Raw genomic sequence first — 18,210 nt, 5'->3', positions numbered from 1 at the left:
CAGTGTCCCCACAATGTCCCCGTGGGACCCCTCCCCAAATATCCCCCCAGGCACTCTGCAATATACCCCCAAGGACCTCCCCCAATGTCCCCACAATGTGTCCCCTGGAACCTCTTCAATGTCCCCCTAGGACCTCCACAATGTCCCCTCTGGGACCTCCTCAATGTCTCCCCCTGGGACCCTCACAATGTCCCCCCAAGGACCCCCCCCCCCCCACATGTCCCCCTAGGACCCCATTGGGACCCCCACAATGTCACCCCAATGTCCCCCTGGGACCCCAGCAATGTCCCCCCAAGGACTCCCCCAATGTCCCCTCATTGCCTCCTCAAGTGACCCTTGGGGACACCCAGTGTCGTCCCCTTCCAGGCCCCTGCAACCGCTCCTGAACCCCCGCTGAGTCCCCACTGTCCCCCCCACCCATCGCGGTGTCCCCAAGGCCTCACGCCCTCCTCGGTGACACAGGACACGGAGCTCTTCTCTTTATTGCACAGGCAGGGAGGGCACCACCCTGTCCCCAGCAGTGCCATCTGTGCCATCCATCCAGCAGGGACAAGGCTGGGAGCTGCTGCCAGGGGACAGGGACACCCCAGAGGGACTGGGGGTGTCCCTGGGGTGTCCATAGAGTGTCCCCAGAGTGTCCATGGGGTGTCCCCGGGATGTCCATGGGGTTGTCCCTGGCAGTGTCCATGGGGTGTCCCTGGTGGTGTCCCCGGGGTGTCCCTGGGGGTGTCCCTGCGGTGTCCTGGGGGTGTCCCTGGTGTGTCCCCAGGGTCACTTCTTGAGGAGCTGTGCCCGTGCCCGGTTGAGCCGCTCTGCCAGGGCCCCGTCGGTGCCGGGGGAGCAGCGGGACAGCACCAGGCTCATCTCGGCCTCGTTCTTGCGCTCCATGGCCGCCTCGGCTGCCTGCTCCAGGTCCCTGTGACACCAGAGAGCAGTGAGGGGACAGCATGGGGACACAGGACACCCCCACCTTCCCATCGCTGTCCCACCGGCCTGGTGGCTCCCGGTGTCCCCAAAGCCTCCCGTGGGTGTCACCCCCGCTGCTGCCCCACAGGGAGTTCCACTGCGTGTTTCCACAACCCAGTGTCCCCACGAGGGTCCCCTGCATGCTCTCCCTAAGGGTCCCCAGGATGTCCCCTGAAGGTCCCCAGGATGTCCCCTGAGGATCCCCAGGATGTCCCCCGAGGGTCCCCCCGATGTCCCCAACACACCCCACGAGCACGAAGGCCTTGACGCGCTGCTCGGGCGGCACGCGCGGCGCGTACTTCTTGGCCTCGAAGCGGTTGTGGTGCTTCACTGCCACCTCCACGAAGGGCTGGGGAGGGAGGAGGAGCAGGGAGAGGTGAGGAAGAGCAGGGAGAGGTGAGGAAGAGCAGGGAGAGGAGGATGGAGAGGCTGGAGAGGGAGGAAGGGGGTGGGGAGATGGAGAAGGGAGGGCAATGGTGGAAGAGCAGCAATGGGAGAGATGAGGAAGGGGATGGGAGAGATGGAGAGAGGAGGAAAAGGATGGTGGAGGTGGAAAGGAGAGGAAGAGGATGGGAAGAGCTGGAGAAGGAGGAAGAGAGGGAAAGGAAGGGAGGGTTGGAGAGGGAAGAAGATGGGGGGCAGGAGAAGGGAGGAAGAGGATGGGGAGATGGAGCAGGAGAGAAGGAGACGGTAGAGCTGGGGAGGGGAGGAAGAGAATGGGAGAGATGGAGAGGGGAGGAAGAGGATGGAAAGAGATGAAGAGGGGAGGAAGAGGATGGGAGAGCTCAAGAAGGGTGGAAGGGGATGGGAGAACTGGAATGGGGAGGAAGAGGATGGGAAGGAAAGGATGGGACCTCTGGAGAAGGAGGAAGAGAGGGGGAGGGTTGGAGAGGGGAAGAAAAGGGTGGGAAGGACAGGGAGGGGAGGAAGAGGATGGTGGAGCTGGAGAGGGGAGGAAGAGGATGGTGGAGTGGGAATGGGGAGGAAGAGGATGGGAGGGCAGGGAGGGGAGGAAGATGCTGGAAGGACAGTGAAGGGGTGACTGAGGCAGCCCAAGCTCTCACCAGGTACCCAATGGGTGACTTCTTGCTCTTGGAGAACTTCTCCATCTCCTCCCAGTCCCCACGGGTGGCCAGGGCGTTGATCTTCAGCCACCAGTACCTGGGCACGGGGGCACAGGGGGTCAGGGCTGTCCCTGGAGCCCCCCCAGCCCCCCAGGGCCCGTGCCCACCTCTTGTCTGGGATCCTGAAGTCCCGGTAGAGCTGCTCGGCGCGCTTGTGGTGCCCGTCCAGGATGAGGGTGGCCACGGTGTCGTGCAGGGACAGGTCCAGGTAGGGCTTGTCCAGCTCCTCCTGCAGGTGCCGCTGCAGCCGCAGCAGCTTGATCTGCTCCTCTGTGGCCTGGGACACGGGGACAGCTCTGGGGTGGGGTCCCTGGCCCAGCCTTGATGTCCCCAGAGTCCCTGGCCCAGCCTTGATGTCCCTGTCCCATCCCTGAGGTCCCTGATCCAGCCTCGATATCCCTGGCCCAGCCCCAGAGTCCCCACCCAACCTGAGGTCCCTGGCCCAGCCTCAGGGTCCCTGTCCCACCCTTGGGGTCCCTGTCCCACCCTTGGGGTCCCTGTCCCAGCCCTGAGGTCCCTGGCCCAGCCCCAGAGGTCCTGTCCCACCCTTGGGGTCCCTGTCCCAGTTCCAGGGTCCCCATCCCAGCCCTGAGGTCCCTTCCAGAGCCCTGTCCCACCCTTGCAGTCCCTGTCCCAGCCTCAATGTCCCAATTCCATCCTTGGTGTCCCTGTCCCAGCCTCAATGTCCCCAGCCCAGCCTCAGGGTCCCTGTCCCAGCCTTGGGGTCCCTGTCCCAGTTCCAGGGTCTCCATTCCAGCTCTGGGGTCCCTGTACCAGCCCCAGTGTCCCCATTCCAGCCATGCCCCTGGACAGGCAGCCCTCCAGCCTTGTCCCCAGGGCAGGCTCAGGTGACTTTGTCCCTTTTGTCCCTGGTGTCCCTGGTGGCACCCGAGCACTCTCACCTTGGCAGCAAAGTCATTCTTGGCCTTGTAGAACTCGTCCAGGGCGTTCTGCAGGGCGGCCACACGGCCCTCGATGCGCTGGGATGGCACAGGATGGCACAGGGATGGCACAGGGACATGGGGACATGGCACAGACATGGGGACATGGCATGGACACAGCATGGACACGGGGACAAGGCATGGACATGGGGACATGGCACAGGGACATGGCACAGGGACATGGACAAGGACATGGCACAGGGACACGGCACAGGGACATCATTCCCTGGGTGGGATCCCAGGATAGATCCTGACCCCCTGGGCAGGATCCCAAACCTGGCACACGTGGCATGGGACGGACACGGTCCCCCACAGCCCTGGGCTGCAAACTGGCAAGTCCCCATTCCCACACCCAGAGCCCCATCCCCCCATCCCAAATCCCACAGTTCCCAGGTAGATCCATCCCAAATCCTGTAATTCCCAGATCCATCCCAATCCCACAATTCCCCTATCCCAAATCACCCCATTTCCCCATCCCAAATCCCACAATTCTCCCACCCCAAACTGCAGAATTCCCACCCTCACTGACCCTCTGGTAGTGGACCCCCAGCACATGCAGGCTGCCCAGCTCCTGGTGACCCCCTGAGCAACCCCGAAACCCCACATTCCCACACCCAGACCCCCATTCCCCCATTCCAAATCCCACAATTCCCCCATCCCAATCCCAAATTTTCCCACCCCAAATCCTGCAATTCCCCAACCCCACACCCCGCTGACCCTCTGGCTGTAGCCCCCCAGCCCACGCAGGTTGCCCAGCTCCTGGTGATCCCCTGAGCCCCCGAAAAGACCCCCATTCCCCCATCCCAAACCCCAAACCCCAAACCCTGCTGACCTTTTGGCTGTAGCCCCCCAGCACGTGCAGGTTGCCCAGCTCCTGGTGACCCCCTGAGCACCCCCAAAACCCCCCATTCCCCATCCCAATCCCACAATTTCCCCATCCCAAACCCCAAATCCCCCCTACCCTGCTGACCTTTTGGCTGTAGCCCCCCAGCACGTGCAGGTTGCCCAGCTCCTGGTGACCCCCTGAGCACCCCCAAAGACCCCAAAACCCCCCAGTCCCCATCCCAATCCCACAATTTCCCCATCCCAAACCCCAAACCTAAAATCCCACCCCGTTGACCCTCTGGCTGTAGCCCCCCATCACATGCAGGCTGCCCAGCTCCTGGTGACCCCCAGAGCCCCCGAAAACCCCCTGAGCACCCCCAAACCCCCACATTCCCACACCCACACCTCCATTCCCCCATCCCAAACCCCAAACCCCAAATCCTGCTGACCCTCTGGCAGTAGCCCCCCATCACGTGCAGGTTGCCCAGCTCCTGGTGACCCCCTGAGCACCCCTGAAACCCCCCATTCCCCATCCCAATCCCACAATTCCCCCATCCCAAACCTCAAATTCCCCCACACCCCGCTGACCTTTTGGCTGTAGCCCCCCAGCACGTGCAGGCTGCCCAGCTCCTGGTGACCCCCTGAGCCCCCGAAAAGCCCCCCATTCCCCCATCCCAAACCCCAAACCCCAAACCCCAAATCCTGCTGACCCTCTGGCTGTAGCCCCCCACCACGTGCAGGTTGCCCAATTCCTGGTGACCCCCTGAGCACCCCCAAAGCCCCCCAAAACGCCCCATTCCCCATCCCAATCCCACAATTTCCCCATCCCAAACCCCAAACCCCAAACCCCAAATCCTGCTGACCTTTTGGCCGTAGCCCCCCAGCACGTGCAGGTTGCCCAGCTCTTGGTGGTTGTCGTCCTGGTTGTACAAATCCTTCAGCGTCTCCCGCTCCTGGTGCCGGCAGAACTGGGGGGGGACAGGACATTTGGGGTCCCTTTTGGGGTCAGGGGGACACCTTTGGGGTTAGGGACACCTTTGGGGTCAAGAGGATTTTGGGACAGTTGCTGCTGTAAAGCTCCTCAGGGTGGCTCAGGGGTTTTGGGGTGGGGGTCACTCACGGGGGAGGGTGTCAGGGGTTTTTAGGGGGGTTCAGGGGGTTTTTGGGGTGTCCCTGTCCCTCATCTGGCAGTACAGGCTGTGGTCTCAAGGTGTTTTTGGGGTCACTCAGGGGCTTTTGGAGTCCCTCAGGGGATTTTGGGATCACTCAGGGGTTTTTGGGGTCCCTCAGAGGGTTTTTGGGGTGCTCACCTGGCGGTACAGGCTCAGGGCCACGGGCTGGTTCTGCAGGGTCATGAAGAAGGAGCCTCGGTTGAGCTCGTTCTTGAGGTGCAGCACCACCGTGTACACTGCAGGGACAGGGACAGGGACAGGGGACAGGGACAGGGACAGAAGGGTTTTGTTTGGGGTTTTTTCCTTCACCTCCCAATCCCCTTTGTGTCCCCCTGATCCTCCACGTGCTCCCCCAGACCCCAAAACGCTCCCAAAAGGCTCTTCCAGACCCCAAAACATTCCCAAAGGGCTCTCCCAGACCCCAAAGTGATCCCAAGGGATTCATCCAGACCCCAAAATGTTCCCAGGAAGCTCCCCCTGATCCCAAAACACTCCCAAGGGGCTCCCCCAGACCCTATTACTTTCCCAAGAGGCTGTCCCAGACTCTAGAACAGTCCCAAGAGGCTGTCCTAGACCCCAAAACGGTCCCAAAGGGCTGTCCCAGACCCCAAAGGGCTGTCCCAGACCCCAACACACCCCCAAAGGCTCCCCCAGACCCCAAACCCCCCCAGAGCTCCCCCTGTCCCCTCACCCAGGTCGGTGTCCCCGCTCTCGATGGCTTTGCCCAGGGCCAGTTTGCTCCGTTTCATCTTCAGCAGCAGCGGCACCTGCTCGCCGCTCCGGGGCTCGTACTCCAGCAGCTGGGCAGGGGACAGCAGCGTGTGTCACCCGGGGTGGCAGTGCCAGCCCGTGTCCCCTGGCCGGGCCACCAGCCCACCTTGATGGCCAGCTCGGCGCGGCCGCAGTCGTAGGCGCGCGTGGCGATGTCCGAGTAGGAGATGCCCGCCGTGTCCCCAAGCTTCTGGTTGATGGCCTGGGCCACCTCCTCGTCCGACTTGTCCTTCTGCTGCACCTGTGGGGACACCGAGGAGCGTCCCCAGGTGTCCCCAGGGCGGGGTTGGGGGTGTCCCCGGGTGTCCCCTCACCTTGTAGCAGGCCCAGTGCGCCAGGATGCGGCTGACACCCTGCATCTCCGGCAGGCGCAGGAACTCGCAGATGCGGATGGCCAGAGGGTACAGGCGGCGCAGGACCAGCCTGGGGACACCAGGACAGGGACTTCAGGGGGACAGGGGACAACAGGGGGACACGGAGGGGTCAGGGGGACACAGGGGGAAAGGGAACACTCGGGGACAGAGGACACCGGGGGGACAGGGGACATGGAGAGGTCAGGGGACATGAAGGGATGAGGGGGAAATGAGGGGACAGGAGGACACAGGGGGACAGGGGGACATGGGGGGGTCAGGGGACACCAGGGGGTTCAGGGGACATGGAGGGGACAGGAGGACACAGGGGGATGGGGGACATGGAGTGGTCAGGGGGACACACAAGGGGTCAGGGGGCATGGAGGGGTCAGGGGACATAGGGGGACAGGGGGACACTGGGGGGATAGAGAACATGGGGGCACAACAGAGGGACATGGAGGAGTCAGGGGGATACCGGGAGTCAGGGGACACCTGAGGGGGTCAGGGGACACATGAGGGGTTGGGGGACATGGAGGGGACAGAGGACATGGGGGGACAGGGGGATATAGGGGCTCAGGGGGACACCAGGGTTGTCAGGGAACATGGAGGGGACAGGGGACACCAGGGGGGAGAGGGGGCATGGAGAGGTCAGGGGACATGAAGGGGTGAGGGGGAAATGAGGGGAAAGAGGGCACAGGGGGGACAGGGGGACATGGGGGGGTCAGGGGACATGGGTGGACAGGGGGATATGGAGGGGACAGGGGACACCAGGGGTGTCAGGGGACATGGAGGTGTCAGGGGACATATTGAAGGGGTAAAGGGAATTGAGGAGTTGGGCTGGGTTTGGGAGTTGCCCAAGTGCTGGGAGCAGCTCAGCCCCTGGATATGGGAATATGATGGGAACTGTGGGATGGGGAGTTCGGGATAGATTTGAAAGATGGGAACCCTGGAATGGGGAATGTGGGCTGGGGATTTTGGGCTATGCAATGTGGGATGAGGATATCAGGATGGGCACTGTGGCACAGAGAATTTGGGATGGGGAGCCACGGGAAGGCTCAGGATGCTCCGGGGGCCGTGGGGCTCTCACCTGTCCAGCAGCACCTCGATGGTGAGCTGTTTGTATCTGCAGGGACAGTCAAGGCACATTTGGGATCACAGGTGCCCCGGGCAGGCCCTGACCCCACTGCAGGAGGAGGATACTGGGTGAAGGTGAGCGGGATCCCGATCTGGTAGTCCCGGATGGCGTTGAGGACCCGCAGGTCCTGGCACATGCGCACGAACCCCTCCGGGGGGAACTTATCCAGGAAACACTTCCCAAAGGAAGCTGCCTGTGGGAGCCATGGGGAAAAATCAGGGAAAATCCTTCAGCTTCATGCTCCCTCCTCCTCCTCTTGCTGCTGGCTCACCCTCAGCAGGGATTTCTGGGTGTCGGGCTCGTGCTCGTAGCCCGCAGCCTCGATGCACTGGCCCACGGCCTCGGGGAGCAGCTGCTGCTCCCGGATCTCCCGCAGGTACTCGTCGGCCTTCTGGCTCTCCTTCTGCAGGAAAAGGGGAATGGGAACCCCTGGGACACAGATCCCTTGGGCTCCCAGCCCGGGGGGCTCTCTGGGAAGAGGGTGTACCTCGTACTCCTTCTGCGCCTCCAGCAGCAGAGCGCCCGGAGCCATGGAGGCGATGCGGAAAATCTCCTGGCTGGCCTCTGCAGGGATGGGCACAAAACGGGGATGAGGGGCTGCTCCAGCCTGGGGGCGGCACCTGGTCCCTCTGCCAGGACCTGCCAGCACCCTACAGCTTCCATGATCTCCTTCTGTGATCCCCTCCAGCACCGGGAACTTGGAATGGGTTGGGTGGGAAGGGACATTAAATCCCAACAATTCCATCCCCTCCATGGGCAGGGACAGCTCCCACTATCCCAGGTGGATCTGAGTCCATCCAGCCCGGCCTTGGGCACTGCCAGGGATCCAGGGGCAGCCACAGCAAATCTGGGAATTCCAGCCCAGCCAGGAATTCCTTCCAGCCCAAAGCCCAGACCAATCTCCCCTTTCCCAGTGGAAGACATTCCCTGGCTCCTGTCCCTGCAGGCCCTGTCCCCAGTCCTGGAGCCCCTTTAGGGACTCTGAGGATTCCCTGGATTTTTCCCTTCTCCAGGGGAACATTCCCAGCTCTCACAGAGCAAAAGAGCTCCACAATTCTGGAATGGTTTGGGTTGGAAAAGACCTGAAATCCCATGCCATCCCACCCCATCCATGGGCAGGGACACCTCCCACCATCCCAGGGTGCTCCAAGCCCCAGTGTCCAACCTGCCCCGGGACCCTCCTGGAATGGAGCACCCACAGCTCCTCTGGGAATTCCTGTGCCAGGCTCCCCCATCCCAGAGGCCCAGGAGGGCAGGGAACTCGCCTGGGATCTCGTGCAGGAACTCGTGGGAGCTGCGGGACAGGATCCTGACCCCATCCAGCTCAGGCACCAGGTAGGAATCCTCATCCAGGACAAAGCTGAGCTCCTGCTAAGGGCCGGCCACGGACACGGCTCCGGGGCCACCCCGGCACTGCCGGGACAGCGCGGAGAGACAGGAATCCCACGGGATGGGAAAGGACCTGGGAGCATCCCAGGGGATGGGAAAGGACTTGGGAGCATCCCACGGGATGGGAAAGGACCTGGGAACATCCCACGGGATGGGAAAGGACCTGGGAGCATCCCTGGGACAAGGGAAGGACCTGGGAACATCCCCTGGGACAGAAGAAGGACCTGGGACCATTCCATGGGATGGGAGAAGGACCTGGGACCATTCCATGGGATGGAGGAAGAACTTGGGAGCATCCCATGGGATGGGGAAAGGACTTGGGAACATGCCAGGGAACAGAAAAGGATCTGGAAGTCAGAGTGGGGTCGGGAACATCCCCTGGGACAAGGGAAGGACCTGGGAGCCACAGTGGGGCTGGGAACATCCCACGGGCCAGGGAAAGGACCTGGGAACATCCCATGGGAGAGAAAAGGACCTGTGAGCACCCCCTGGGACAAGGGAAGGACCTGGGAACATTCCATGGGATGGGGAAGGACCTGGGAGCATCCCATGGGACAAGGGAAGGACCTGGGAGCATCCCTGATGCCAGAGCACCGAGGGGACCCGCGGGGGCAGTGGCTGGGGTGCCAGGGGAGGTGGCAGCAGCCCGTGGCGTGTCCTCTGTCCCCAAAGGATACCGGATGCACTCTGAGGAGTTGCCCACCACCATCAGCTGCCGCTCCCAGGCCAGCACCACGGCGCGCTGCCGGCTGCGGGGCCGCGTGCACCTGCGGGACCCCAACCCCTTAACCCGGCCCTGGGGACCCCAAACCCAGAGCAGGGACACCTGAGGGTCCCACAGGGCTGGGGGGGCCAGGTGGGCACTGCCAGGGACAGGGACAGGGACAGGCAGCTCACCAAACCATCTGCTTGGGCGGGGATCGGATGCCGGTGTTGAACTCACAGAACTTTTCCTGTGGGAGGGGAGAGGAGAGGGGTCAGGGACACTGCTGGGGGGAACTGGGAATGGGAACTGGGAATGGGAACTGGCAATGGGGGAAATTGGGAATGGGAACTGGGAATGGAGGGAACTGGGAATGGGAACTGGGAATGGGGGGAACTGGGAATGGGAAATGGGAATGGGAAATGGGAATGGGAACTGGGAATGGGAACTGGGAATGGGAACTGGGTGCTGGGGCCACCAGAGAGTCCCACAGGAACTTCCAGATCCAGCTCTGGAAGCAACCAGGGCTCCAAGCAAGATGGGAAAAACTTTCCTGCAGCTCCTGGCTGATGGTGAAAGGAAGAAGGCAAGAAGGCTGGATTTGGGATTATTATTACCAATGGCAGGCAAAGATTTTTTTTTTAATTATCAATTGCCGGCAAAGTTTTATTATTTTTTATTACCTATGGCATGCAAAGATTTATTATTATTATTATTATTATTATTATTATTATTATTATTATTATTATTACTACTACTACTACTACTATTATCAATGGCAGGAAAAGATTTTTTTTTTTAATTCTCAAAGGCAGGCAGGGATGTGCAGGTGCTGTCCCTGTCCTGGAGGAAGGGCCATCCCTGGGACAGGCAGGGCCATCCCTGGGGCAGGCAGGGCCATCCCTGGGGCAGGCAGGGCCATCCCTGGGGCAGGCAGGGCCATGTCTGGGGCAGGCAGGGCCATGTCTGGGGCAGGCAGGGCCATCCCTGGGACAGGCAGGGCCATCCCTGGGGCAGGCAGGGCCATCCCTGGGGCAGGCAGGGCCATGCCATGTCTCACCTTGAGCGAGGCCGTTCCCATCCAGACGGAGCCGCAGTCGGAGAGCAGCGCCAGGTGCCGGTGGGTGAAGGACACGGCCATGCGCACGAACGGCCCCGCCGAGGGGCTCAGCCCGGGGGGCGTCTGCGGGGACAGGGGGACACCAACGGGGACACCAGCAGGCTCAGGGTGACGGCAAGGGTGCGGGCACGGCAGGGGGGCACTGCTGGAGTGACCCCTGAGTGGCGTGGTCAGGACAGGGGGGTCACCAGGGGACACCAATGGGGACCTCAGAGTGACCCCTGAGTGGCGTGGTCAGGACAGGGGGGTCACCAATGGGGACCTCAGAGTGACCCCTGAGTGGTGTGGTCAGGACACGGGGGTCACCAGGGGACACCAATGGGGGCTCAGAGTGACCCCTGAGTGGCATGGTCAGGACAGGGGGGCACCGCTGGAGTGACCCCTGAGTGGCATGGTCAGGACAGGGGGGTCACAATGGGGACCTTAGAGTGACCCCTGAGTGGCGTGGTCAGGACAGAGGGGTCACCAGGTGTCACCAATGGGGGCTCAGAGTAACCCCCAAGTGGTGTGATCAGGATAGAGGGGTCACCAGTGGGGACCTCAGAGTGACCCCCAAGTGGCATGGTCAGAATAGGGCGTCACTATTGGGGTCACCAATGGGAGCTTAGAGTGACCCCAAGTGACATGGTCAGGACAGGGAGGTCACCAATGGGGTCACCAATTGGGACCTCAGACTGACCCCAACTGATATGGCCAGGACGGGGGGGTCACCAGGGGACACCAGTGGGGGCTCAGAGTGACCCCCAAGTGGCGTGGTCAGGACAGGGGGGTCACCAACAGGGGCCTTGGAGGCATCTGGGATGGGAAAATGACCTGGGAGCATCCCAGGGGACAGGGGAAGGCGTTGGGAACGCCCCAAGGGACAGTGGGGACAGCAGGGACAGTGCAGCCCTGTCCCAAATTGCCAAAGTGCCTCACCAGCACGGAGCAGGAGGTGTTGTCCAGCAGGAAGAGCTCCTGTCCCATGGCCAGCAGCACCATGGTCACCCTGTCCTGGGCCAGCACGGTCCAGCACGGAGGGGGCTTCTGCAGCCCTGAGGGGACAGTGTGACACCCCTGGGACATGGGCAGAGAGGGACAGAGGGGACAGGGGGACAGGGAAGGACAGGGAGGGGGATTGGGGACAGAGGGCAATGAGGGATGGTGGGACAAGGGGGGGACACATGGAACAAAGTGGGGACAGGGGTAGACAGTGGAGACAGAGAAGGACAGAGGGGGACAGGAGGGACAGTGGGGACAGAAGAGAGGGGCATGTGGGACAGGGAGACAGCAGGGACTGGGGACAGAGAAACAAGGACAAGGGGATGGGGGGACAGAGGGACAGAAGGGGAACAGGAAGGACAGAGAGGACAGAGAGGGACAGTGGAGACAGAATAGAGGGGCATGTGGGACAGAGGGACAGCAGGGATTGGGGACAGGGACAGAGAAACAGAAGGGGAACAGAGAGGACAGAGAGGGACAGCGAAGGACAGAGAAAAAGAGGGGGAACAGGGAACACAGAGGGGACAGAGAGGGACATGGGGACACGCACCAGGGACCTCGGGCAGGCGGCGCAGCTTGAGGTCGTCGATGTTGGTGGCGAGGGAGAAGCGCAGCGCTCCCGTCAGGATGGCCACGCCCGTCCCGAACTCCGTGTGGAAAACCTGCGCCTCCAGCACGTGGTTCTGCAGCACCTCCTGCAGGACACGGCGGGGAGGGGACACTGGGGACACCGGGGACACCGGGGACACCGGGGCTCGGCTGATGCAGGCACTGAGGAGGGGAATGTGCTGCCCTCCGGGATGGATCCCAGCTCCTTCCCGAGGGATGGGACAGCCCCTGGCTCCCCGTGGTTCTGCATCCCCCAAACCCCAGCCAGGGCATCTCACAAGGGGCAGAATGAGGGGGAAATGGAGAAATGAGATTGGGGTGGGATTTTGGGAAGGAATTCCTGGCTTGAGGGGGAGGAGGGGCTGGGCTGGAATTCCCAGAGAAGCTGGGGCTGCTCCTGGATCTCTGGAAGTGTCCAAGGCCAGGCTGGACAGGGCTTAGAGCAACCTGGGATGGTGGAAGGCGTCCCTGCCCAGGGCAGGGGTGGAATGGGATGGGCTGTGATGTCCCTTCCCACCAGCCCCATCCCAAATCCACCCCAAATCCATCCCAAATTCACCCCAAACCCCGTTCCCTCACGTTTCCCATGCTGAAGTGCCGCTTGAACTCGCAGAACAGGTTGTAGACCAGGACAGTCCCATCCTCCTGGATGCACAGCAGGTCCTCCCCCGCTGTCCAGCCCAGGTGCACCAGGGGGCCGCTCTTCCACTGGGAATGGCACGGGAAGGGTCAGCCCCGAGCCAGGGATGGCCCTCCAGGGACACACCTGGGCTGCCTGAGGTCTGACAGCTTGTCCCCTTCATCCAGAGGTCCAGCCTCTCATCCAGAGCTCCAACACCTCATCCAGAAGACTGACACCACACCTGGAGGTCCAACACCTAATCGAGAGCCCCAGCATCCCACCTGCCCTGGCTCTGCAGGTCCCTGAAGTCCTGGCACTGTCCCTCCACTGCCCCGTGTCCCCCTCAGCCCCAGGCAGAGGGGAAGAAGGATGCTCCTGTGGCTCCAATCCTCATCCCATCCTCCCTGGGCAGCAGGGAAAGGATTCTCCGGCTCCAAACTCCATCCCATCCTCTTTTTCCATCCCTCATCAGCAGAGAAAGGATTCTCCAGCTCCAAACCCCATTCCACCTTCTTCTTCCATCTCTCTGGAGATTCTCCTGCTCCAAACCCCATTCCATCCTGTTCTCCCAGAACCAGACAGGATGAAGGGAGGATTCTCCTCCTGCCCAATTCTGCTGCTCCAAACTCCATCCCATCCTCCTGTCCCACCCCTGGGCAGCAGGGAAGGGATTCTCCTGCTCCAAACCCACCCCATCCCAGGGCAGCTCTGTCTCCCCCTTGCTCCCACACCCCTGACCCCAGCCCCAGGGTGTCTGTCCCCTCCACTCACCGGGACACTGGCCAGGAGCAGCCCCGAGGCCGAGTAGATCTCCAGGAGCGGGCGGGCACTGGGGGTCTTGTCCCGCCGGGAATTCCTCAGCAGAGCTGGGACACGGAGGGGACAGTCCCTGAGCCAAGGGGGACACAGCCCCAGCTCGGGGAGGGGGGCTCAGGGGGCTGCACCCACCTATGGGACCCCCATATGGGGCAGCTGCCACCACACAGTCACGGAGATCCTCCCTCAGCCCCCATTCCATGGAGTAGAGCTCCAGCTTCCTGCAGGGATACGGGGATGGATGGATGGATGGATGGATGGATGGATGGATGGATGGATGGATGGATGGATGGATGGATGGATGGATGGATGGATGGATGGACGGATGGATGGACGGATGGACGGATGGATGGACGGATGGATGGATGGATGGACAGACAGACATGCAGTGGGCACATGGATGGAAGAGACATGGATAGTGCCCAACCCCAAACCTGGACACCCTCAGGAGCCCCAAGATCCACAGACACCCCACAAACCCCCAGGACTGCCCGGAATCCCCCAGTCCAGCCCAAGGAGCCGGGGCCACCTCGGGACCCCCCCAGAGACCCTCAGAACCCTCCTCCCGGCCAACCCCAAGACCACCCTGGGACCCCTCAACCCCCCTTGGGACCCCTCAACCCTCCCTGGGACCCCTCAACCATCCCAGGACCCCCTTCCCGGCCAGCCCCAAGATCCACGGGCACCACGAGACTCCTCCAAGAAACCTCAAACCCCAGGGACACCCCCGGAACCCCAGAGCCAGCCCCAAGACTCGTGTCCACCCAGGGACCCCCTCAACCCCCCGGCACTCCCGTCCCCGCCAGCCCCACGGCTACCCCGGGGCACCGAAGCGGCCCCAGAGCCCACCCCAGCCACCTCCGGGACCCCCTTTCCATCCCTGCCATCCCCCCGAGCCCCCCGAGCACAGCCGGGACCCCCGAGCAGCCCCGGGACCCCCGAGCACCCTCAGGCCGGGGCCGCCGCCGCTGCCCCTCACCGGTAGAAGGTCTCCTCGCCCAGCGGGTTCCAGTTGGCCGTGTAACAATCCATGGCGCGGCCGGGACGGGGGAACCAGGATGGGCCGAGGGGAACCGGGACCGGGACCGGGACCCGGCGGTCCCGGCGCTTCCCTCAGCGCGCCACGCCCCGCACGTCGCGCCGTGACGCAGAGCTGGGCGCCGCCATCTTGGGTGAGGGCACAGCCATGTGAATGGGGAGCCGCCGCCATGTTGAGTGAGGGCAAGGAAAGAGGGGGAGCCGCCACCATCTTGGGTGAGGGCAGCGAGAAAGGGGAACCGCCGCCATCCTGGGTGAGGGCACAGACCTTGTCCCCCGAAGTGTCGCCTGTCCCCAAAGATTTCCCCTCTCCTCCAAAATCTCCGTTGTCCCCCAGTGTGTCCCCAGTTCCCCAAGAGGCCTCTTATCCGCGAAGGTGTCGCTCAAGATGTCCCGTGTTCCATCGAGTTGTCCCTCAAGGTATCCCCCCTCCCTCAGAGTGTTTGCTGTCTCCCAGGCCGTCCCTTACCCTCACACGCCCCAAGATGTCCCTTGTCACACACACTGTTCCCAAAGGTCTATCTTTATTTCCTGCTGCTAGAAATCCAAGAAGGGCCACGGAGGTGCCCCCCTGTGCCAGGGTGGGGATCGGGGGTGCCATGGCGGTGCTTCAGGTGCCAGGGGTGGAGTGCTGTGGTGGAGGCCCGGAGCTGGGCTGCCAGGGCAGTGCCACACGTCCCGGTGTCACGGTGGTGCCACACGTCCCGGTGTCACGGAGCCAGGCTGGGGTGCCGGGGTGGTGCTCTGTGTCCCGGGATCGCGGTGCTGTGCCGGTGCTGCTGTGCCAGGATTGGGGTCGGAGTGCTGGAGGGGTGTCCCGGGGCCGGGTTTGGGGTGCCATAGCGGTGCCGGGGGTCACGGGCAGCGGCGGTGCCAGGGTTCGGGTGCCACGGCAGCGCCACGGCAGCGCCTCATGTCCCGGGCTCACGGCGCCGTGCCGGGGCTGGAGCTGGGGCGCCACGGCAGCGCCGGGTTCGGGGTGCCATGCCACCGGGCCCTACTTATCGCCATCGCCCAGGTCGCAGCGGTAGCGAAAGATCTGGAAGTTCAGCAAGATGCCCAGCAGCCCGGGGTACGAGGCGCCCACCTTACGGAAGCCCTGCCCCTCGTAGAGCCGCTGCGCCGCCACCTGCACCACGGAGGTGCTGAGCACCACGGCGCCGTACCCGCGGGCGCGGGCGAACGCCAGCATCTCCCGGCACAGCGCCTGCGCCAGCCCGCGGCCCCGGTGCTCCCGGCTCACCGACATCCTCATCAGCTCCAGCTCGCCGCGGCCCGCGGGCATCGCCGCCACCGTGCCCACCACGGCGCCGGCCTCCTCGGCCACCCAGAAGCGGCAGTCGGGCGAGCGCAGGTACGAGCCGGACACGTCGCACAGGTCGGTCTCCAGCGCATCGCGCACGTACTTGGCGCTGATCGAGCGCACCAGCACCCAGAGCAGCACCAGCGCCAGCGCCACCGCGCCCAGCCCCAGCACCCAGGAGCCCGCGGCCGCCCGCGCCGCCACGAAGACGGCCAGCAGCGCCAGGCGCACCCGCGCCGCCCGCAGCACGTGGCGGAAGCCGGCCGGGGCGTGCTCCAGGATGCCGCGGGCGAACAGCGCCCGCACGGCCTCGTAGTCCTGCTCCTGGTACTGCCGGATGCGGAACGACGCCATGGGGGCACCTGGGGGGGCACGGAGAGGGGTTAGGGGGGTGCTGTAGGAGGGTGGGCAGGGGGAAATGGATCCTAGGGGGTACGGGGGGGTCAGGGACAGACAGAGTGTCCTGAGAGCCGTCCCTGGGGTGGCACAAGGGCACTACTACGGATGGGGACCCCCAGACCCATCCCTGGGGTGGCACAGGGGGTCATGGCAGTGCCCACCCACTCTCACAAGGACAGCCAGAGTGTCCTGAGATCCATCCCTGGGGTGGCACAAGGGGTCATGGCAGTGCCCACCCACTCTCACAAGGACAGCCAGAGTGTCCTGAGATCCATCCCTGGGGTGGCACAAGGGGTCATGGCAGTGCCCACCCACTCTCACAGGGACAGCCAGAGTATCCCGAGATCCATCCCTGGGGTGGCACAAGGGGTCAGAGCAGTGCCCACCCTCACAGGGACCCCCAGTGTGCTCCCTGACCCATCCCTGGGGTGGCATAGGGGGTCAGGGCAGTGCCCACCCTCACAGGGACCCCCAGTGTGCCCCCAAACACATCCCTGGGGTGGCACAATGGGTCAGGGCAGTGCCATGGATGGACATCCCCAGACCCATCCCTGGGATGGCAACGGGGGGTCAGGACAGTGCCCACCTTCATAGGGACCCCTGGGCTGTCTCTAGACCCATCCCTGGGGTGGCACAAGGGGTCAAGGCATTGCCATGGATGGAGACCCCCCAGGATACCCCCAGATCCCATCTTTGGGATGGCACACGGGGGTCACAGCGGTGCTCCCCTTCACAGGGACCCCCAGGATACCCCCAAACACATTTGTGGGATGGAACAGGGGGTTCAGGGCAGTGCCCACCCTCACAGGGACCCCCAGTGTGCCCCCAGACCCATCCCTGAGGTAGCTCAAGGGGTCAGGGCAGTGCCAGTGCTGCTCCCACCCAGGGGTACCCCAAAAACAAGGGTGAAAAAGTGTGGGGGTTCCTTCCCCTCCCTCGCTGGGCTCTCAGGGGTTCATCCCCCGCCCCAGCTGGGCAGGGGCTTTACCTGGCACACCCGGGGTGGGCAGCAGGGGCACTGGGGGGAAGGGGGGCACAGGGGAAGAGCTGCAGGATCTGGGGGTATCCCCCCTACCCCTCCCCGGGACCCCGGCACTCACCGGAAGCAGCGGCACGACCTGCCCCGGGCAAAGGTGGGCAGAACGTAGGCACGGAGCTGTGCCCGTGGCAGAGCGGGGCAAAGGGGCAAAGGGCCCGGGGGGCACGGGGACAGAGGGGACGGGAGGGGACAGGAGGGGACAGCAGGGACACGGGGACAGAGGGGACAGGAGGGGACACAGGGACAGGAGGGGACACGGGGACAGCCCCCCTGTAGGTTTGGGGGGTCAGACCCAGGCTGGGCACGGCAAGGGGGTCCCCAAAGTGCCCCAAACCCGGCGCTGCGGGGGGTGCCCGGCCCCAAACCCCTTTCCCCAGAAATCCCTCCCGGCCGCCCCCCCCACCTGCTGCTCCCGGCGCTGTCGCTCCTCAAACCGGGACCGGCGGCTCTGCGGCTCCTCGGGGACAACCGCAGGGTCCCTCAGCGGCCCGAGGGGGGCTCGGTGACCCCCTTAGCACCCCCGAGGGCTTTCTTTTGGGGAGGGGTCTTTGTTTGCCGCACCCCCCAGCCCGGCCTGTGCCTGCAAGAGGCCGGATGCGTTCAGCCCATCGTTCTGCGGCGCTTAGGGTGGGGGGTCCGGCAGGTTTGGGGGGGCTCCGGCGGCAGCACCGGGGGGGGACACCCCCGATTTGGGCCGTGCCAGGCCGGCGGAGGCTCCGGCGGCGCGGCGAGCGCAGGCGCCGAGCGGGAAGCGCTGCCCCTGCCGATGATGCCATAAAGCGATCGCGGAAGGTTATGGGGTCACGGGGGGGATTTGGGGGAGCGCAGGGCACGGGGGGCCGGGGCAGTGGCGGGGGGGACACTGCACGAGACCCCTGTGCCCCCCAGATCCCGGCGATGGGGCAGC

At 63.9% G+C, this 18,210-nt stretch overlaps 2 protein-coding genes across 2 annotated transcripts; both read right to left on the bottom strand.

Moving 5' to 3' along the window:
- Positions 1-630: 630 nt before the first annotated feature.
- VPS16 (VPS16 core subunit of CORVET and HOPS complexes) lies at positions 631-14,635 on the bottom strand. The gene is made up of 24 exons (XM_084204428.1): positions 14,504-14,635; positions 13,657-13,745; positions 13,480-13,574; positions 12,666-12,794; positions 12,028-12,172; positions 11,415-11,530; positions 10,437-10,559; positions 9,571-9,626; positions 9,351-9,440; positions 8,550-8,644; positions 7,772-7,848; positions 7,556-7,687; positions 7,350-7,477; positions 7,237-7,272; positions 6,114-6,222; positions 5,906-6,040; positions 5,720-5,828; positions 5,167-5,264; positions 4,720-4,824; positions 2,993-3,070; positions 2,198-2,367; positions 2,031-2,127; positions 1,212-1,315; positions 631-916 (listed from the first exon to the last, which is right to left on the bottom strand). The coding sequence occupies exons 1-24, from the start codon at positions 14,554-14,556 to the stop codon at positions 772-774; spliced, it is 2,514 nt and encodes an 837-aa protein (XP_084060554.1). The 5' UTR covers positions 14,557-14,635; the 3' UTR covers positions 631-771.
- Positions 14,636-15,077: 442 nt separating this feature from the next.
- On the bottom strand, positions 15,078-18,101 carry NAT8 (N-acetyltransferase 8 (putative)). The gene is made up of 2 exons (XM_084204302.1): positions 17,707-18,101; positions 15,078-16,227 (listed from the first exon to the last, which is right to left on the bottom strand). Exon 2 carries the CDS (start codon positions 16,217-16,219, stop codon positions 15,560-15,562), a length of 660 nt encoding a protein of 219 aa, XP_084060428.1. The 5' UTR covers positions 16,220-16,227; positions 17,707-18,101; the 3' UTR covers positions 15,078-15,559.
- Positions 18,102-18,210: the final 109 nt, after the last annotated feature.

The sequence above is a fragment of the Fringilla coelebs genome, assembly GCF_963513975.1.
Source record: "Fringilla coelebs genome assembly, chromosome: 4".
Taxonomy (NCBI): Eukaryota; Metazoa; Chordata; class Aves; order Passeriformes; family Fringillidae; genus Fringilla; species Fringilla coelebs.
The sequence above is the reverse complement of the archived record's forward strand: the minus strand, read 5'-3'. Positions and strand labels throughout refer to the sequence as shown.